We start from the raw sequence: 22,588 nt of genomic DNA, 5'->3' as shown, positions 1-22,588 counted from the left end.
TTAAATTAACATGGGAATCTTGGACTTTTGGGTTCCTCTTGGTTAAAACAAAAACCCTGCAAGGAGCAATTGCATCATAGCCAAAGAAGAGAGATATTATGATCTCTTTTATTTAGAAAGTTAAGCTGTCTTTTGGATGCAGACACATGCTGATTTGATGCTGGTACGTGCCAATTAGAAACTGGGCCAAGGCCACTAATATGTCACAGAAGCTGCCAGATGGTCATAAGAGTACAATTTCAGACCAGTCCAACATTCAGCTCATGCTCCTAAGGCAAGGGCCTGGATATAATTAGCAGCTCCCTTAAGACATACTACATACAGTACCTTGTCACCAGAATCAAGGTCTTGGGAAGCAGATTTAGAAACCTGTTCCATTTTCTTATTTAGCAAATGGGATTGCTGTCTAGGAGTATGTTCAATTGGCTATGTTGTATTTAAGGTTACAAAGGTTTGCAAAGCCAACTAGCTCAAATATTACACAAGTTAAGTCTGGAAATGAGCTCAATTATAAGGACATGGACTCCCCTATTCTGGAAGAAAATGAAAATGCAATTCTGAATCATGCACAGGGAAAAAGAAACCTGGTTGATAAACTGCTTTAGTCAAGATACTGCATCAGGTTTCAATGTTAGGTTCAAATTCTTAGATCAGTCTAAAGGAAATACAGTATAGTACTTGTTTTCTGGCCCTTAGCTGGTTGGAGGAGGGTGCTAATAAGAAGCTACGTTTATGGGGCCAATTTCTATAAAGTAAAGATAGCTTTATGGAGAAATCCAAACCTACATTATTGAAAATTCCTACCTTAGTCAGCTATCTAATGAATGCTGATATTTATCCTCAAAGAGAGAGGGTAAGAAAGATGTGGATGACTCAGTCCAGGTCACCAACAATTTTTGGAAACCAATTCCAACAGTTGTTAAGTAATATTATCTCTTTATATGAAATGCAGCAATTTTAAATATGTAGTATGAAGAATCAAACTTTACAAAAATATCTGAAAAAAATAAAGCTTTCAAGAGAAGCAACTAGGGCATGTTCTCAATTCTTTAGTGGCAAAAATTATCCTTTAAGAATGGTTCTTCTGTTTAAGCATGGAAAATCAATCCCAAAATCCCACCAAAGTGAAAATAAAGGAAACCTAAAGGTGTTAACCTATAAGGAATAAGAAACTAGGAGAGAGGACAAGAGTAGTGGAGATATTTCAACAAATTTCTGGAAAACGGAAAGTGGATGGAAGTGATTTAGAGAGAGAAACCTACCATCTGAGTTTTTGGAAAGGTGAAGCTAACAATAAATAAGTCTATTTGACTTGCTAGACTCAGAAAAGGTCCAGTACTTGGGCCATAAGGTGCTATAGAAAGTACTGAAGGGCTGAAAAGAAAGAGATTGGCTGAAAGTTAGTTAGAATGATTAGCTCCACCCGTTCCCTCCTCCAGGCAGCCAGGCAATGATATCATTATTATTTCCTCTCACCTTGCCCATGCTAGCAGCAGACTGGAGGTTTATTCTCTGAAAAGACTGAACTTGAGAAGACCAAGAAATCAGGCATGGGGGAGACAGGGCAGAGGCTGAGGCTCATCTCTTTCCTGCCCCTGTTCCAGAATGTCTGGAGCCAAGCTTACATATCACAAGCAGGAAACAAGTGAATTCTTCTTCGGAATAATGGAATGGCCAAAGAGAAATGCCACAAGAGAGTGACATATGGGAGTCCCATAGTAAAAGTCCAGTTTTTTGTTATCCATCACCCTATTGTGAAGTCCTCTAATCAACAAACCCCACTCATGCAAAAAACTTTCAATCAACTTTTTAGTGTATCTCTCTTCAATATGAATAGGGAGCTAGGATACAATTGCTCTTTGCATCTAAGTACATCTAAGGAAAGCTCCCAACATAAAAATGAAAGATCAAAGCAAGCAAACAAGGAAAAAAAAAAACCTGGAACAAAGAGGGATAATTCTTCAAAACAATTACAATTAATATCCTCAAAGAGATAAGGGAAGATTTTGCATCCATCAACCAAGAAACATGCTACAAAAAGAATAATCAGAAAACATTTAAATATTAATGTAAAAAATGAAATAACAAAATGTAAGAGGAAGGCTTGAAGATAGAGTAGATCTCCCAGAAAGAGAAACAAAAATAAAGAGATGAAAAATGGGAAGGGAAAAAAAAGGAAGAATATTAGAGAACCAGTTCAAGAAGTCCACCATTCAAAGAAAAGTACAGAAAGAATAAAAAACAGCAAGGAGGAATGATCAAAGAAATAATACAAGAAAAGCTTTCCAGAAATGTGGGATACTTTCCAGATCATGAAACTCCAAATTGAAAGCCCATCAAGTATCAAGTACAATGAATATTTGAAAACCCATACCAAAAAGCATCACTGTTAAATTTAAGAACACCATAGATGAAGAAAGGATTCCCAAAATTTCCAAACAGAAAAACAATGAAACATAAAATATAAAGGATCAGAAAATATGGCATCAGCCCTCTCTAAGGTAATAATAGATATTAGAACTCTGTGAAACTGTCTTCAAAATTGAGGAAAAAATTCCTGTAAATTACATTTTTATGCCCAGCCCAATTACCTATCAAGTGTAAGAGCAGAATAAAGACATTTTCAGATATTTAAGGATTCAAAAAATTCATTTCCCACCCAAAGATACTGAAGGCTGTGTTCCAGTAAAACAAAGGGCTAAACCAAAAAAAGAGGAAGATATGGGATTCAGCAAATAGGGAGTTCAACTCAGGACAGTATTGACGTGACATCCCAGGATGACAGTTAAGGGAAGACTCAGTTGCTCAGCAGGGTTTGAAAACCAGTTTGGAGTAGAATAGGAGTATGGAGGTTGTCAGGAGAGAAAAACAACTGATGTATTTGAGCATACGGGAAATATTATTCATGGGCATGTGGAAGAACTGTTGGAACATATGGAAACAAAAAACAATAGGAATCCAGGCAAATGAAGAAATGAAGCAATTATTTATACCATGAAAATAAAGAATTGTATTAAAGGAGGAATGATACCAGCTTCTCCTTTTCTCAGTATTCAACAATATTTCCATGGTCATAATAATATAATAGTGACAACTGTTTTAACCAAAATTGTGATATCATTGTGTTGGGTGGTTGGAGAGGGAAGAGGGGGTAGATGGGAGATACCATGTAAGAAATTGACAAATCAAGGAATCGCAGTATCAACTATAAGGTAGTAATAAGGAAAACAAATATACTGAGAATGGTTGCATCAGAGGAAAGAATTAGCATGGGGGTGGGTAGGGAAGGGTATAGCTATTTTTTTCATTAAAAAAAACTTTTAATAGTGTTTGATTAGAAATTTTATATGCAATTATCACTTAGGTAAAAATAAAAAATTAAAATTGTCATATTAAAACAAAATAAGCATGTTCATTGTAAAAATGAAAATACTTTAGAACTGGTTAGAGGAAATAATAATGATATCACTGAGTGGTTGCTGCTGGAATGAGTGGTTTGGAAGTGATTGAGAAGAGGCTTGAAGGAATTCTGGGGTGATGATAATGTTCTTTAACCTGATGGTGGTTTGTATTACGGAGTTTTAGGCATTTGTCAAAACTCATAAATGGTACACTTGACATCTGTGCATTTTATTGTATGTAAAATTTACCTCAAAAGCAAAAAAAAAAAAAAAAACAAAACAAAAAAAAAAACCCAAAAAACTGTGAAGTAAATATTTAACTTCAATTAATAATGCGCAAGCTGAAGTGTATGGTGAGCGTACTAATTTTTTGTTTTTTAATTGGAGCAATTGTAGTTTTTTTCATTATTATTTTCTTCTTTTAATGAGTATAATAATTTTGCATATACCTTGAAATGCATAAAAAATAAGGTGGACTGATGGGTGGACAGAGTGCCTTGAATGCACTATTCATAGAATTTTGGATTCTGAGGGCACTATGAGTGAGTGAGGAAAATCTTATCGATTGTACCATTCAGGCACATAAGAGCCCTTGAAAGATATTAAGGTTGTGCCTCACAGATCCTCTCAACCAAACAACAGGACTTCTAGGAAGCTTAAGAATGTGGTCCCTCAGCTGTCTCAGCAGCGGCTCAAGGTGAGGAAGGATTCACCTGGAAAAGATTTGTACGTGTGGCTTTTGCCTAAAGGAGTGAACATTAAGACTCACAGGAGATTCACCAAGTTCTTAAAGGAGTTACATATCCAGAAATATCTCTAGTTTGGGTGGAGGAGGTAAGATATAGCTACTTTGTTGCTCAAAACAAAGTATCTTTCACAAAAGGTAAAAAGAGTCCAGAGGGCACAGCTGAGAGCTATGGAGAATTATTCCTGGGCACTGAGACCTAATCTAGAAACTTCCAATATTTTCCCTGTTGGATTTCAGAATTGCTGTGGACCAATGACTCCTTTGTGCTTACATTCCTCCTTTTTGAATAGGAATGTCTGTAATGGTTATCCTATGGCCATTCCACCATAGTATTCTGGTTATATGGGAAGGAGATAACTTGTCTCTTAAATTTCACAGGCTGAGAGAAGATACACTCAAAAAGCTGTACTTAAGGAGCTAAACCCAAGAAGCCTCAATTGCACCTAAACCTGATTCAGATGATGATGCTGATGCTTAAATGGGATGAGGCTTTTGCAAGCCTTGGGAGGGGTGAACATATCCTGCATAGGGGAGGATATAAATCATTGCGAGGGTGGGGAGGGGCGTGGGGAGCGAAGGGAAAACTGTGATAGCCAGACTCCAGTATTCAGGTATTCATGACTTTGTATAATCTCCCCACCTTGATTGTGGAATGGATTTAGTGACTTGCTACTAACACACAGAATACAGTAGAAGTGATGAGATGTCATTTGTGAGATAAGATTATAAAAAGACTGTGGCTTCTGTCTTGGGCACTTGCTCATTTTCTTTTGGATCACTCAGCTTGGGGGAAGTCAGCTAGCTGTTACATTGTGAGGCAACTTCATGGAGAGGCTCATATAGTGAGGGATCAAGGCCTGCCAACAACCACATGAGTGAACTTCAAAGCAGATTCCTCCTAGTTGAGCCCCCAAGCCCAGTGCAAAACATGACTGCCACCTGATGAAAGACATAGAGCCAGAGGCACCAAGCTAACCATGCCTGTGAGATAATAAATTTTTTCTGTTTAACATGCTAATTGTTGATGTAACTTGTTATTCAACAATGAATTCATACAAAGAGTAACAGAACTGAGAGACAAACATGAAAAGAAAGAATGCAAGCCAGAGTGGATAGGACATAGTTCTATTTTCTCTTAGCAATAGTCAAGAATAATCTTGAAGAGATAAGAGTGGGAGAAAGGTCTGAGATATGAAGTGATTAATGCTCAAATAAGGAAATGGCAAGAAGGTAAAGTACAGAATGAAAGAGATAAAATTCCTTTATAATCCAAGGAGATAAACAAAGGGCTAGCTGAGGAAAAAAAGGGGTCCAATGTGATCTCTGAGGGGCAGAGGATGGGTCATGGAACCACTGAAAAGGTTATGGAACATCATGGAAGCATCAATGAAAATGTTACAAAATCCCTTGTAAGGGATTATATTCTGGGAACCATAATTACGATCACTAAGGCTGGTTCTGAAATGACTGATGACAAGAAAGGAAGAGGGCGATGCAATCTCTAGGAGTAGGGAAATTCATCATTTAGTTTGGAAGTGATATCTAGGGAAAAAAAGAATAGTTGGCAAATCGTTATGCTCATGTTAAGCAGGCCAAGGATGATTACTTAGATGAGAAGTGGTGGCTAGAGATGATGTAGTTGTGTGTATAAGAAACCTTATAAAGTTATAAATCTGCTGCATGAAATCCTGGACAGATCAGAGGTATGGACTTGGCAATAGAAATGTGAGACCCAGCTGTCACAAAGGAAGGAACACCATCTATTTCTACAGAAACTCTAACCTGATGATATTAAAGCCTAAACATATATTCCAATTGGGAGTATAATGCCAGTTCCTGCACAGGCATAAAGAAAAACATAAAAGAACAGCAAAGCAACTAAACAACTTTGTAAAAAAAGTCAAAGTTTAAATAAAGCATGAAATAAATTCTTTTTCTTTTGATCTAAGAAAAAAGAGTAATTACTTTTTAAAAACAAATATCTGATCATGTTTGCCAAATCAGTCAAATGCCCAATACAGAGCTCAGTACTGTAGTGGCTCTGAGGTGCTTATGAAGCAGTGGTAGTCCTAAGCTCTACATATGCAAACAACTAGAGAAGGACTCATGAAAGAACAGTCTACTGACAAGCAGGTCCACTTTGTGGACGTGAGATGAATTCCAGAAGGAGGAAAGTAGTGGGAGAGAGGAGATGAGGAGCTCATGAGGAGCCAGAGGGACTGGCTGGAGAGTCAGGGGTGGAACAGGAGAGACCCCTTCCCTGAATATCAAGGTTGGGGAGTCTTTCAAGGAGGGAACTGCAGTGGGAAGATCAAGGATGGGGTTTGAGAAGGGAGGAAGGCTGCTCGTTCATGAGGCTCCAAGAGACCTCTACAGGCAGCAGTTTCAGGGAGCTGATGGCTCACAAGCTGGGATGCAAAGGGTTGAGATGGGAAGATTGGTGAGAAAATTTCGATAGCTGGTGTAGTCCTTTATTCCTTTATTTCACAAATAATGAGTACCAACTGGGGGCAAGGTTCTATGGAGATGCACATTCTGTGGAGATGGTTAGGGAAGCAAGAGAGGGATAACACCCATATGAGGCAAAGGGCCAGAAACAGATTCCTGTGTAAATTCAGAGGAAGAGAAGAATCCTCGGCCAGGGAAATGAGTTTAGGCTTGGAGAAAGGGGTTGGTGGCATTTTGTCTAGCTAGGACTGGGACTCTAAATCAATTTGGCAGTGAAGGAATTAGAGCAAGAGGAAGGTGGTTAAAATGGGCAATAAAATCTTAAGCTTTTGTCTTTTTTTTCTCAGCAGAAAATGGTGATGGCATGTAACCACCAAGAACACAAGACCATGGCTAATCCAATTTTCCAAAGTGAAAGATCAGACAGGTGAAAAGGGCAGTGGAGGCAGCAGAATCCTCAGCAGCCTGCTTCACAGTCAGCCCAGTGGGCCTTGACTCTTGGCACCCATCCCTCTGAGCCTCACATTCTTTGTAAAATGGGGCACCACATATCATATGGGGTTTCTGTGAGGATTACATAAGCTACAGTACACTTGGGATGTGGTAAGTGCTCAATAAATGGTATTCATTATTGTTGATACCTGGGTAGCTGAAAGAAAGGTGAATGCTCACAGAAATGAGGGACACATTTAAGTTCCTCTTCTCTCATTTCCGTCTTCTTCCTATGGTTATCTGCCATTTGTCTAACTTGATGGTTGTGGGAAAAGAAAAGCCAAGGAGGAAGGAGCTACAACACAGGTGGAAATTTAGCAATGCTGATGGCTCTACCCAAAAAAAGACAGTAAAGATGCAGGCTCAATTAAGCTTATTACTGCAATTTATTCTTTCATCAATGGGTCCAGAGAAGGTGAGGAGCAAGCAAGAAGAGAATTAAGGGGAGAAATAAGGAAAAAGAATGCCAGTGGGGCATGAAGAAGAATGTTTGGAAATAAGATCTGCAAGTAGAACTTTGGAGCAAAGGTTAAAGAAGGCATGGCTATTGGTGTGGTCAGTGAGATAAATTCAGGTAAAAAGCTAAGTAACTTGTCTAAGGTAACATAGCTCCTAAGCAACAACTATGTTAAACTGCTTCTCACAATTATCCTGAGCCCAGCCACAAACATTGGGTAGAGTCACCTTCTAGTGGAATGAGTAAAGGGGCACCTATAATAATCAGTTCTATGAGGAAGATGATAACTTTGGACTAACAGTAGACAGTCCTTTAAAAATCACACATGGATGTACTAATCTGATTTGAGGGACACATAAAATGAAAAATCTTCAAATGGATGTGAGTAGCATTTCAAAGGCCAGTAGGAAGATTAAAAAGGCAATATAGGTCATAGGTCCACAAAGCAAATACTAAGGCAGCAAATCCCAAGAAGAATGCATACAATAGACCATAACAATGGGTAGAAATGAGGCACTGGCAGCATGGCATGGCACTGTAATCAGGGATTTGTGGCTAGAGTAAATTTGCATGTATTTATGCTATTTGTCTCCTCCTTGGAACTGTAACCAGAATAATGAGGCTGGATCTTTGGGGGAAATGTGATACAGGAATCTAAGATACCATTATTATTGTAAAACACATTTACACATTTATGTAATAAAATCTTAGGGGGAAAATAGAACTTGCTGGTTTAGAATTAATGAAGCATGGACTTCTCAGGGGGTAGAGATGATAAAAGCTTCCCTCAAATCCCACCCAGCAATCCATGTTGGGGCACAGCAACTGCTACAGAGGGGTGAAACAGCTGAATTCAGAAGCTAACCATTATGATTTCCCCACAGTGACTGTCACCTGTTTGCCTTTCTTTGACAGGGAAGGAATTGGAGCAGTCTCCTGCTGCATCATTTCAGTGTCACCTCCTCCATCACCATCTGATGCTTCTAGGAAACAGAAAGTTTAGAAATTAGAAAAGGGTCTCCCTTTTCTTTCCTCCATTGCTGGTGTAACCTTGGTACAACCTTTGCAAAAGGTTTGATTTAGTAATTTCCTTGATTTAGTAATTCACCTCTAGGAAGGTGAATTTAAGGAAATGATCCAAAATGTCTTCATTAAACACTGAGATTGCAATCTTTATAAAACTGAAAAACCGAAGATTACCTAGATGTCAAACATCAAGGGAAGTTAAATAATTATGCAACACTCATACAACAGGATTTTTTTGCAGCTTTAAAAATGAAATTTATTAAGAACTTACAATGACAAAAAGCCATCTTATGATGATGATAAATGATCAGAACTATCATTATGGAGCAGCTACTGCATGTTTAGCACAGGGCTTTGTATACATTATCTTATTTAATTCTTACAATATAACTACTGACTTCACAGATATTAAACCCACCATTTGCAGATAAGAAAGCTGCCATGGTAAAGAGGTGAAGCAATAGATCAAACACCTGGGAACCCAGGTCTATCTGAGTCTAAAGTTCGTGATCTTTCCCCGCAAGTTATAATGCCTGTGTCTAGACCCAGCCAGCCCCTGAGACTCAGGTTGCTGGGCCTAGGGGAAATGTTAAGAAGTTGTGGTAAAGGGATTATGGTCATGATAAATTCTTATTTTGAATTTTCTTTATCTTTCCACAATGGAAAAAATAAATTTTCCTCTCAGAATCCAGAAAAATAAAAGAAAACAATTTTCCTGTTTATACAACAAAAAGTTCTTAGATTTAACACCAAAAGCACAAACCACAAAAAGAAAAATTGATAAATTAAACTTTGTCAAAATTAAAAATTTTTTGCTTTGTAAAACACTCTGGGTTCAGAGAACTGCAGAGTCATGCTGGGCAGGCCATAATGAAATCTTCAAAATTAAAGCCCAGAACTCTAGAGTTGCCAGATAAAATACAGGATGCCCTGTGAAATTTGAATTTCAGACACATATGAAGGATTTTTATATATAGGTAGTTCTCAAATATTGTATAGGGCATATCTAAAGGGGACTAAAAAATTATTTGCTATTCATCTGAAATTCAAATTTAATGGGGTGTCTTGTGTTTTTATTTGCTAAATTTTACAACCCCATCTGTGGAATTTCCTTTCCCCAGAAAAGGCCATTGTTGGGGATTGAATCATGTACCCCACAAAAGGCACGTTGAGATCCCAACCCTGGTTCTGTGGGGTGAACCCATTTGTAAATAGGACCTTTGAAAATGTTAATAATTAATGTGAATGTGTGCCCAAACTAAATGAGGGTGGGCCATAATCCAATGTGGTTTATGTCCTTATAAGCAAAGGAAATTGTACACAGGGAGAAAGCCACAGGAAGAAGCCAGAAGCCAGAAGTCAACAAAACCCAGAAGAGAAAGGAGATGTCATTATATGCCTTGTCAAGTGACAGAAAAACCAAGGACCAAGGATCACAGGCAGCCAGTCCCAGAATGCCACAGTCTTCTGGAAGACAGCATTACCTTGCTGACACCTTGACTTTGAACTTCTTGTAGCCTCAAAACTGGGAGCCAATAAATTCCCCCTGTTTAAGCCAACCCATTGTATGGTATTTGTTTTAGCAACTAGGAAACTAAAACAGCTATCGTCAGTCCTGTGAAATTTCTTACATTGGCTTCTACCAATGGTGCCTCCTTTCTCTTAACACCATCCAACCTCTCCTTCTCAGAAGCTTTGGTTGACTACACAGCCTTCCTTCTTCCTCTTGCCTGTACACTTTTATAGTATTTGTAGTCTGTACCTTGTAAATCAGTACATAATTTTATTCTGCCTCATACTGTGTGCTGATATTGCATAAATGTTAGGCTTTTAACTCTGCAGGTAAACTCACTGCCCTCCCCCTATGTGGGACATGACTCCTGGGGATGAGCCTGGTCTCGGCATCGTGGGATTGAGAAAGACTTCTTGATCAAAAGGGAGAAGAGAAATGAAACAAAATAAAGTTTCAGTGGCTGAAAGATTAAAAAAAAAAAAGTTAGGCTTTCGCTCTATCTGTAGTGTAAAGTCTACCCATAGGTACCCAAAGTACTTGGTCTGTGTTGATTAAAAAGAAAAAGATCACCTCCCATACCTATTGTTTTATTTATGTTTTTTTCTATAAAAGTAATATATTATCCATGTAAAACATTAAATACCTTATACAAGTTTAAGTAAAAGTTCTCACCCCTGTCCTATCTGATAAACTATATTTTATGTATCCTCTATTATTTCAGACACTTTCAATGCACTAAAAACGTTTGCGTGCGTGCACACACACACACACCTTTTATATAGATAGAATTAGATCATATACATGGTACTGCAACTTGGTTTATAATCCAACGTGTCTTTGGACATCTTTAGATCTCCTCCATTATGTTTAATGGTTGTGTAACATTTCATTACATGGATATTCCATAATTAACTAATTAGTCTCTACTGATAGTTACAAGAGTTGTTTATAATATTTCACAACTACAAACAATGTAATTTATCTTGGCTTGTCAAGATATTCAAAATATTCTCGACCACATTAGAAGTATTACTTAGCTTAAGTAATAGCCTCTTTCCCAAATCACTATTTGTTTAAAATAATTTTAAAATTTGCACTTGACAGAGTTCAAATAGTACTGAAAGTTATAAAAAAATAAAGGTATAAAATATAAAAAAAGTATCCTCTCTCTCCAACCTCAATTCCTTGCTTGCAAAGTAAACAATTGTTAACCGTCCTGTTGTTAAGCCAACCCATTGTGTGGTATTTGTCATAGCAGCCTAACAGACAAAGATAGCCACTTTGGGAAACAAGTTTGGCAGTTTCTTATAAACATACATCACGTGGAGCAGTAATCCAACTCTTAGCTATTTACCCAAAAGAAATGAAAACATACACATACACATAAAAAACTGTATGCAAATGCTTATAGCAGCTTTATTCTTCATCATCAAAAACTGGAAAGAACTCAATGACCTTCAAATGGTGAATTGATAAATTGTGGAACAACCATATAATGGAATACTATTCAGCAATAAAAAGAAACAAAACAAACTACTGACACACAAAAACACAGATGAATTTTAAAAAATATGATAAGTGAAAGAAAAATCCGAATACTAGCAATTTAGAATTCTTTTTACAAGTCTGAAATAATTTTTCCTTTCTCATATTGCTTGTGTCTGGTTTAGGTAGGTTATATTTAGCTTCATTTAAAAGATGGGAAACACCCTCTCTTTTTCTATCCTCTGAAATAGCTATACGTAGTTGAAATTATCTTTTCCTTGATATTTGATAAAATATATCAGTAAAACAAGCAGGGTCTATAATTCTTTTTGTAGGTGTTTTAACATATTGCTTCAATTTCTAATTGTTATATGATTATTCATGTTTTCTTTTTTATTCTTAATTCAGTTTTTAGCAGGTATATTTTTCTAGGTAACTCACCATTAAATTAAACTTTTCAAATTTATTGTAAAGAGCATATCATTATACGTAGCTATGTCTTGTTTTCTTTTTCCTATTATTTATTTGCATCTTTTTCTTGTTTAACCTTTCTAGAAGTCTTTGTTTACAAAAACAACAACAGGTTTTGTGTTTATTGATGCCTTGCTGTATTTTATCTTTGATTTCTATTACATGAATTTCTATTCATAGTTTCTTTATGTTTATTATATTTATTTTCTAATTTTTGTTGTTGGACATTTAGCTCATTAAGTATTTCTTTTTCTGAGGTAAACATTAAGGTTGTATATTCCCTTTACATATAACTTAAGCTATACACATTTTAATATTATAGTATTTTCATTATAATTTAATTCTAAATATTTTTTAGTTTCCCTTATGATTTTTTGACTTATGAATTATTTAAAAGTGTACTTTAAATTTCCAAGCATATTTTTTAGTTATCTTTTTGATTGCACTGTTGTTAGAGAATTGGCCTATATACCAATTCTTTGATATTTGTTAATACTTGCTTTATTGTCTAGCACAGGGATTAGCAAAATTTTTCGGTAAATGACCATTTAATAAGTATTTTTAGTATTTGTGAACTATTCTCTGTTGGCAACTACTCAACTCTGGCATTGTAGTGCAAAAGCAACCCTAGACAATATGGTGAATGAATGGGCATGCTGTGTACTAATAAACTTGATTTACAAAAACACGGGGCAGCTGGATTTGGCCCTTGGGCCATAGTTTGCCAACCACTGGCCTCATACATAATCAGTTTTTAAAAATGTTTCAAGTTTTTTTGAAACGACATATGGTTTCTAGTTCGGTGCAGAGTTACTTATATGATCATAGGTAAACTTGTTAACTATGTTATTCAAATATTATATATTTATAAATTATGTTTTATCTGTCAATTATTGAGGTATATATTAATATCTCCCACTCTCATTTTGAATTTGTCCAGTTTTTCTAGTAATTCTACCAATTTTCATTTATATATATTATAGATGTATTATTAGGTACATACAAGATTAGAATTGTTACAGCTTCCTGTTGAATGGTTCTCCTTTATCATTATGTTGTGGCCGTATTAAAAAAAACCTCATCTTGTTTAATTTAGTCCTATTTTACCTTTTTTGGGGGGGAGGTCTTCTGTATTTCTAGAGGTGATCAGCTGTTCTCTGGGAAATCTACATACTATATATACTGAAAACAAATGCTGGAGACACAGCTGTACTTAACGGTTTAAAGTGTTTAGCTAGTTACTCATCCCTAGGAGCCAGAATGTTTTATTTGGCCAGGAGAATCAGGGCCAGGAACTACCCCTAAAGAACCATGTTCCCATCTCATTAAGAGATTCCCAATCAGCATCACTGGGAAAGAACTCAAATCCCACATCCAAAGAACAGGACCGTGAGACTGAACCCTGTGAAGGCCTTAAGGCCAAGCCAGCAAAACAGATCACAGAGAAGGGGAGAGGAGTGGAGTGGAGGTCAGAGGATGGGAGGGGAAAGAGGGACAGACAGGGAGAAACCTAACCAATGGAAGAAGGGGCCCTCAATTCTGACTCCATGTACCCTAACAGGAGCTGTGCAGTGAAGGGGGGGCTCAACCATTTATTACTTCTGCACACTTCTCACAATAACTATTATAAGTATGCCATGACTAAAAAATAAGGTCTTATATTCAATTAGGCCACATCAGAAAAGATTCATACTGTCTGCAAGTCTATCTCTCATTTAATCCAACTGTTCAGAATGTCCACTCTCCTTTTATCTATATCATCTCTCCTTTTCTATCAAAATCTCACCCCATCCTTCAAAATCCAGCTCAACTTTTATCTCCTTTGTAAAGACCTTCTTAAAGCAGAAACAAGAATATTTTAGGGCTATACTCTAGCAAGTTCTTAGAGTCCAGTATGAAAATGAATTCAGTAAAGGAGGCCATAGGAGGAACAGTAAACCCAAGATGATCACGCACAATCCAGAGCAACTAGTCCCTTGAGGGGGTTCCTCAGAGAAACTCAGGCAGGCTTGGCCTTTCCTGATCATGGAGTTCTGGGGACCAGGTGCCAGGAGACTGATCCACTCTCAAAATCTTCCACAGGCTTGTGGTGCTTCATCAGCCTTTATTAGTGTGGCATTGTGCTGCTCAAATTTTGTTTTTCCTAGCTATTGTCTTTTCCATTTTGCTTTCTCACTCTTTTTTTTTTTTTTTTTCAGATGCATGTTTTTAATTGAAGTTAAATTTTTTTTTTTGTAACCAGACAGAAAGATTAAGGTAGACAAGGATGTTATAATCTGAATATATAACATTTTCATTCTTGGTGGATCACTAAAATATAACAAAGGATTTTTCTCTATGCTAATTTAAAGGTTGTCCAGTTAAACCATTATTTGGTAGCCTCTGAACAGGTTAACTTCTTAACTAGTTAGAGTTTCTTCTCAGAAACATTCATATATTATACATGAAACATTCATAGTTTATTTGGGAAACATTCATATTTTATACAGAATGTACAAATTTGATACAGGACAATAAAAACACACACAATTATAGCTGCAACATTATTCTAGCAGCATTGTGGTGATTATGTTCTTCAGTCAGTTGTCCATTATATACAACTGGACATTTTAATAGTGTCATTTACAGAGGGGCCCAAAGCACTCATCTAAAGGTAAAGGAGCTCGGGTTTAATGTGCAGTTTCCATAGCCCTATGAACACACAACACTTATATACACTGTAAACACCACAAGGCATGAAATCCATTTTTGACCACAAACATCATTCTCATAGGATCAAGCATATAAGGTCTAAGGTAAGGAGTCTGACTTTTCCTTTTCAAGCATACTTTTCATTTAAGAGGGCTGCTATTCTTTTCACTGAATACTATCTGCTTATTTCAAATATGGTGCCAGTGCTGGAAACATTTCTGGTACTCCTTTTGGGGAGTGCCTGCAGAGTCTGCAGTGTACTCCTCTAATCGTCCTTGATGGGCACAATTCTTCATCCTTTGAGAACAGATATGATTTTTTAAGAAAACAGGCATAGTTATTCACAGCCAAGAGAATCAAACTGGGATACCACCCTGGATCAAACTGTGAGGTGCCACTAAAGAACAATAAGACCAATTTTCTTGAAAAGCTTGTAAATTAGTGTTTTAAAAATGCCGAGCAATGGCAATCCTAGTGGATTAAGTACTGATTTTCCTAGAGTGACTGTGATGACTCTGAGAGGCTGTGAAGACTACTTGAATGGTCTATCTGGGTAGTATGTTTGCAGTTTTAAAAATCAGGTTTTTTCTTTGCTGGTTGTTGTTGTTGCCTCTCACGTACGCTTTAATATTCCTCTTCAGTTTCAGTCTCTTTTGCTTTCTTATGGATTGTCTGATTAAAGCTGTGGCAGGCAGGGGCCCACTGATTGTCATGAAGCCCCAGCTTACAGCCAGGGAAGCCCTTTTGAGACTGGTGGCAGCACATGCAGTATCCTGGCCCATAAGGCAATCCCTAGTAATAGGGCTTGGGGTGCCACTGGCACAAGCATATTTTTTCTTGCTCTGCTTCCAAGGATCCTCTCTATCGCATGGATCTTGAACCCAGAGAGAATCTGCTAGCCTCATATTATAGTATTCAATAATAGACTTAAAATAGCATCAGGAACATTTAAGAGCCACTAAGCTCTTGGTGGGAAGTAACCTGAAGACTTTCACCATAATGTGGTGGGGCAAAAAGGCCATGTACTACTGAGGCTCCAAAAGCTGCTGGATTTTAAACCTGGTCTCCAGAAAGTCATGAGACACCTGCTTCTTCCACCTGGATGCTCATGCACTGGTAATGTACTTTCCACAGAAGATGGGGGCAGGACAAATGGCTCAGCTGAAACGTTTTTTTTCCTCAGATGCACTCTCACCTTCAGCAGCATCTTCAAGCTGGCTGTTCTCTGAAGACTCTTGTTGTGCCTTCATTCCACTGGGAACAGTCCAACAGGCACTGATCATGTGGCAAAAACAAAACAAAACATAACAAAACAAAACCCCAAAAGCCCAAAAAAACCAACATCCCTTGAAGTGGGTCTTCACAGGGGTTTAAAGTAGAAGGTTGATCTTTCTCGACCTTGGACATATGATGCTAATGCACAAAGGATCTTTTCTGCTCTGATCAGGATTTTGGCACAAGCTCTCTGCTTCTAAAATCATCAGCATTTGTGAGCAATTCAGTCGCTTGGGGACACGTGAGAAGACAAAAAGGTAACCCAACAAGTTCCTCTGTCATTTCCACATCATACCTATTACTGTTTTTCATGTCAATTTGCTGACCTGACTCTAATTCTGTATTGTCCATATGGAAAGTTATACCTGCTGTCAATGAGGAACAGCCCTGAGGAGCACTGTCCCAGGACTGGTCCTCCTTAGGAGAACAATGGTCAGCTCTTGAGGGGTTACAGTCCACAGATATAGACCCCACAGGGTTCACCTGAGTATCAGGTGCTTCCAAGGCTCCTTTTTTTGTTTTGCCTTCATCAGCCTGAGTGCCCTTTGCAAGCAACACCCAGCCCACATTCCTTTGGAAGCTGTTACTTCTTGAGAGGCTACCAGGCTCACGCTGGCTCTGCTGCTTCAGGCACTCTGACTCCAGTCTAGCTACCATGTCAAGGACCTGGACTGGCTCACTCTGTTGTTCACCAGCCTCAGGATTTCCCCTTTCCATGGGTTCTTCACAGGCTCCTGGGGTCGAAAAGGGCTCACAGGCTGGGGCACACCTCTGGATTGCCCAGAAAACACAACAGCAGGTGAGTTTGTGCAGCTTTTTGCATAACTGGCTAGCAGAGCACTGGCTTTTTGCTCGAGGAAGGCCACCATCTGCATGACTGCCGGAGGCCTTCCTGCATAGATTGCACCCCCACTGTCACTCATATAATGCACAGAGCAATGCTCAATGCCACATGCAAAAGGGTCAGGCTGGTTGCACCTGCTGTTGACTTCCCTCATCCTTTCTAACTGTATGTGGACTTTTTAAAGATCTTCTAATTTCTTCCTTCTTTTCCTAGTTCTTGCATCAATATCCCAAGAGCTCTTTATTTTCATAGATCCTATCCTATTGCTATACTGGTGGGCTGCAAATAATGCAATTTTCTCTTTGGTATTTCCGGGTTTCACAACAGCCCAGATATCAAGTGGCCCTTCCCCTTCTTCACCCTGGTGGATTGTCGTAGATGGTGCATTCTTTTTGGTTTTACACTCAAGCTGCTCTCTACAGGACACTTCCCACTCATACTGCCAGAACATTTGGAGAAATGATCCCAAAGGCTTTCAAGATGAGGCTTTTCTAAGAGAGGTTGAAGGAAAGACAGTGGTTTCCTGTAGCTACCTTTTTCATCTTTTATACTCTTGTGGTGGCTCATAGGAGTTCTCTGAGTTTCCTTGCTGATTTCCAGAGGTCATTCCTTCTTCTGGAGATTCCAGTATGGCTTTAGGTACATAACAGAGGACTTTTCTTCCTGTTAGTAAGTGCACTTGAAGTATTTATGGGTAGGTTTGTGTTTGTCTTCTAACCTTAACTTTCAGTCTCCTCTTAGGATTGACCTGTGCTTCTGCCTCACCCGGGGCCTGGCCCAGGGTTGCACCATCCCAATAAGGCAGCGGTGGCAAGATGCCTGACTCGCTCTCCACTGCTGAGGCGGACTGAGTGCCCAACACGGTGTGGCGGAGCTTTCTCACTCTTAACTATAGCAAGAACCTGGGCATGATTTACCCTCTCTATCTCTCAGGCTCCTTACTTTTCCCTCTCATCAAAAGATTTTACAAAACAAACAAACAAAAATAAAAACGATGTTGAATGTAAGTTGCTATGAGATGGCTCACAAGAAGTTTTCTTGTTGTTCTGGAATGGGGAGTGGGGATATCCCTTTCCCCTTTTTATTTTGTCACTCCTAGTGGCAACTGCTACAGCCATCTACATTTAAAAATGCTCATATTTTCATATCTGAGGATGGACCAAGCAACAGATCCAGAGTCCATTTAGAAAATATGTTGCTAGTTTCCAAAGAAACCTATAAAGCTAGAAAATTTGGAATAAGCAAAACTCTGAATGGGAATCACTTTATGGGTCTTGAAAATCTGAGAGCAAGTACTAAGACCAATAAGATCTCAAAAATATATGAATGAAGAAAAAATGTTTCACCTTGATTTTGTGGGGAGCTTAAACGCTCCAAATTTCTGTTGCCAGCTATACATCAGCAGAACATAATCTTGAAACTTATTTTCCAAAAACTTGACTGCTCCAAGTGAGTAATGCTTTATTTATTTATTTTTTAAAATGCACACAGGAAAGGCTCTGGGTTTGCATGACTCACAAGTAAAAATCAATTCGTCCTCTGGAAATACCAGCCCCCATCAGGGCCAAGGCGTGTAGAGCCATGGAAGCCTGACCTCTTGTATGACTGCTCCACTGGTAACCATGCTTAAACCTGGCCCATGTGAAACTGGAAGGGGCCAAAAATCAGGGTGCTGCAGGATGTGCTCTATCTGGAGGTTACAAGAATACAATGGAGATCACGTGAATATCAAAGAAAACTGTAGGCAGAACAGCTACCTGCTCACTATCTGACCTGCAATAAGGCATTTTTTCCTCCTGTTAACTTATTTTCTTTGTAGTTTAAGACAAAAAAAAAAAAAAAAAGATAAATCAGCTTGGGCAACATGACCCCAACTTTAATCTTGACTGTTAAAGTTCTATCTTCCTTCCTTTCCAGTTCTTTTTTTTTCCTTTCGTTTGTTTTGAACATTAGAATAATTACATATTTAGAGGCAGTTTTTGAATTACGAGTAATCTCAATTCAACCTTTTCTGGCCAACCTTTGCAGCTGGAGTTAGGTGAATAGAACCACGGATGATGGCAGTGGCATTTTGGGCTTTAATCTGTTATATATTGGGTGAGCATACTTTTATACATTTGGAAACACTGATATATAAAGTCTCTGTTCCTGGAAGGGAAAGTAACAACAACAACAACTACAACTCTTTTATAGTCCTGACTTCACCCAAGACACTGTTCTTATGAGATGCATACTGTTATTATCATCTCTGTTTTACAGAGGTAGAAATTGAGGCACCTGCTTAAGGTTAACCAGAGAAAGAACCCCAGGATTTGGACCTAGGCAATCTGGACCTGGAACCTGCTCTTAAACACTATACAATATTGCCTCTTTAGGTGGAAAGCAAACTATGTTTTCTTTTTATGGAAAACTCTCTGGTGCTACTGCTCTTTTAGCAGGGTACTGGGGCTTAGTGGACAGAGCCCAGTTTGACATAATAATACATGTTTTCATATTTGAATAGTACTCATTTAACTTCTTATTTATTAAGTAAATTTTAAAAAGTGTCAGGTTGGGGCAGTAGCTGCTGCATGTGTTGGGGAACCTCACTGCCCTCCAAAAACAAAAATAAAAAACCAGAAAGACACCCCACAACCAATTAATCCAGATACCTATCAGTGCAACTATTCACCCCTGACCCATCCTATATTAGACTCTCTTCCTAGATTATGGCTTTTAACTGAGGAGAAAATATAATCCTGGTTTCTGCTGGTTATCCCCACACCCATCTGGTTTAGCATCTGCCCTCGATTAAACATTTTTAAATGAATATTATTATTCTTAGTTATAGTAAAATAAATCCAGGTGGGTTTAGTACACCAGCACTGGGTCCTTCCACCTTCTGCCATTACCTTGTCCACTATTGTGTGAGATGAAAAAGAAGTGCATATTAACACCTGGTTAAATCTAAAAGATGATCATAATAACTAGTCTTCTATTTTTGACTCCTTGTGACTAATCCTTTCTTTTAAAAAACAGCATGCAGACTGCTTGTTGACAAAAAGAAAGTGTGTTTGGACACAAGTTCTTAGGGACTGCTAACTCCTTTCCATCTAGGGTGCTAATGGGAAAAGTATCTGAGGCTGTTGACCCTGCTGGCCACTTGGTGAACCAGCCAATTCATGGTACCCATGCAGTGGCCTGTAAAACATGGTGGTGCAGACAGATACAGACAAGAAAATGATTAAATTGTGAGAAAATGTACCAAAAATCATTATTCTGCTTGTTTTTTAATGTTCAGATAATTAATACAATGAAGTTATTGAAAAAATTTTCCTTCAATGTACACAGACATATGTGTATTAGTTATTTTTGTGAACAAACTGCCTCCAAACTTAGTGGCTTAAAACACAAATAATTTTTAATCTCATAATTTTTTGTGGGTCATAAATCTGGGCATGGCTTAATGGAGAGCCTCTGCTCAAGGTCTCTTGTGAGGCTGTAGCCAACCTGTCGGCCAAGGCTTCTGCCATCCCAAGATGTGACGGGCTGAAGGATCTGCTTCCAAGTTCACTCATGTGATTGACAGCTTTAGTTTTTTATGGGCTGTTTGACTGATGGCCTCAGTTCTTGCCACACCATGTGAGCCTTTGCACAAACTGTGACAACATAGGAGCTTGCTTTCCTCAGTACAAGTAACCCAAGATAGAAGCCATGGTCTTTTTATAACCTAATCTCAGAAGTGACATGCCATCACTTCTGCTGTATTCTCATTATTAGAACAAGTCACTAAATCCAGCCCACACTCATGAGGAGGGGATTACAAAAAAAGGGTGAATGCCGGGGATCAACAGGGGTCATTCTAGAGGAAACCTACTACAACATGTTGTTTTAACTATTTAGAAAAAAATTATTTCTGATAATAGTTTTTGAAGAGAACTATTTCATATAGTCACTAAAGTAATAAAACTTTTTCATTGGTCAAAAAGTAAATGTTACAAAAACACACACTTTAGTTATTTTTAGCACCCTCTGTTTTGGTTTGGAAATAAACTACATGGCTATTCTACTTTTAGCAGCTTCTTGTTTGGCCCTTCCTTAGCATCTCTACATGACTTCCTTTTATGACTTCCTCTTAATGGCCCTTACTTCCTGACTTAGTTCCTTGGATCTCAGATTGAATCTGTTGTCTGTATCTGAAAACCTGGTAGATTCTATTCACTTTCAGCCTCATGTCACACCAGGCATGATACATTTATTCTACTGTCCAGGGACAAGGTAAGACACTGTAATATTCAGAGTTCACTGAAACTGAATCAGTAGAACATGACTGGATTTCATGGGGACAGAGGTACTGGAATTGGAGTCCAGGTTCTTAGGTTCATGGCTTGTTTATAAGGAGATCATGAGGGCAAAGCACAGGGTTAGTTGAAGGCCTATGGCAGCTCTCATATTAGCATTGGTGGAATACGGCTTTGCAGGATATTAAGAATGGTGCCCTGAAAACGGTGTTCACTGTTCAGTTATGCTTGATAAAAGTTGGGTTAAAAAAGGCAAAAGAGTTCTCTTATTGCAAGAAGTCATTAATATATTAAAATGCATTATGACTTTCCAACTGAGGGAATGGGAGTAAGGCTGTTTTCCAGTTTATTAGACCCCAGAACACTGCCCTTTGGGGCACACCTATTAACAGATCCCAGAATTGTGCTCTGTGTACCACATTTTGGGAAATGCCAGTTCAGAGAGTGGCAATGGGTGAAGTCCTAGAAGGCCTAGATTCTAATTCCAACTTTTGTGATCTTGGGCAAATCACTTAATTTATGCCACAGTTTTCTCATTTGTGGATTGATGAAGTCATACTGTTGTGATTTATGATTTTCTTCTGGTTCATGCCAACTTCTACTAAGAATGCTATACACCCTAGAAATATCAAAATTTCCAGAGTGAAGTGGACTGTTGAAGTACAGAGGGATAGGGTAACTTTAAAAACATATATAGGTGAATGTGGCCCTATTACATGGGTATAGGAGTTACATCATCTTCCCTGAACAGAAATTTCATAAGGAAAAAGCCCATGAGGCTGTAACTAGGCTCATTCCCACTCACTCTTTCTATAAAGTGTGATCCCAAGGACGAGAAACATTACAATGGAAAAATATAATACTTCTGTTAAAACTGCCCTATAGCCTTCACAGAGATTTCAACTACCTATTAGATTACTTATTGTATGCCCTTAAAGTATATCTTGTGAATATTTAAAGATAGGTGTAATGTTCACAATCTCTGCTTTCTTATCCAGCCTCTGAATGGAAAAAGTCAGATCTTAACTGCCTTTCTGTGTAGCTCAGGACAAGGTACTTTATTGCTTCATCTTTAAAGTTTCTTCCTGGTAAAATTGGGTTTAAGGATATTAGCCTATCAACTAATTATCAATTACATGGGAAGTACATAGAGAAAGATTTGTATCTGGAATGATCTTTAAGAACCACATGCTGATGGGGTGAAATAAAGCTGGGTAACAGCCCTAAGAGAGTAAATAAATGAGAGATTTGGTTGACAAGACTTGATTTGTCAATACTATACTATCAACTTGGTGGGATCATCATTTTTAAAAGCAATTTTTTACCCTGTTCCCTGATATAAAAATAATACATAAGCATTGTACAATTTTCAGAAAATACAGAAAAGTTAAAAGAAAAAATAAAAATTACTGACGGACCCACTAGAAAAACCTATCCATTTTTATACTTTTGATGAA

The 22,588-nt window shown here is 38.1% G+C and overlaps 1 protein-coding gene and 1 pseudogene across 4 annotated transcripts in view; both read right to left on the bottom strand.

Moving 5' to 3' along the window:
- CMSS1 (cms1 ribosomal small subunit homolog) overlaps positions 1–22,588 on the bottom strand; it is a 416,700-nt gene that overhangs the window by 30,794 nt on the left and 363,318 nt on the right. For 2 of the 4 annotated variants that reach the window (XM_037834420.1, XM_037834436.1), the window contains one exon: positions 8,441–8,529. The exons of 1 other annotated variant lie outside the window; for it this stretch is intronic. In XM_037834420.1, coding sequence (XP_037690348.1) covers positions 8,441–8,529 — 89 coding nt within the window. The remainder of the gene's footprint in view (positions 1–8,440; positions 8,530–22,588) is intronic. One more of the 4 variants, XM_037834428.1, reaches the window with a different exon arrangement.
- Positions 15,357–17,606, bottom strand: LOC119532209 (annotated as a pseudogene).

This window comes from Choloepus didactylus, chromosome 1 (assembly GCF_015220235.1).
Source record: "Choloepus didactylus isolate mChoDid1 chromosome 1, mChoDid1.pri, whole genome shotgun sequence".
NCBI classification, from domain to species: Eukaryota; Metazoa; Chordata; class Mammalia; order Pilosa; family Megalonychidae; genus Choloepus; species Choloepus didactylus.
Note: the sequence above shows the minus strand (reverse complement) of the source record. Positions and strands in the feature narration are given on the sequence as shown.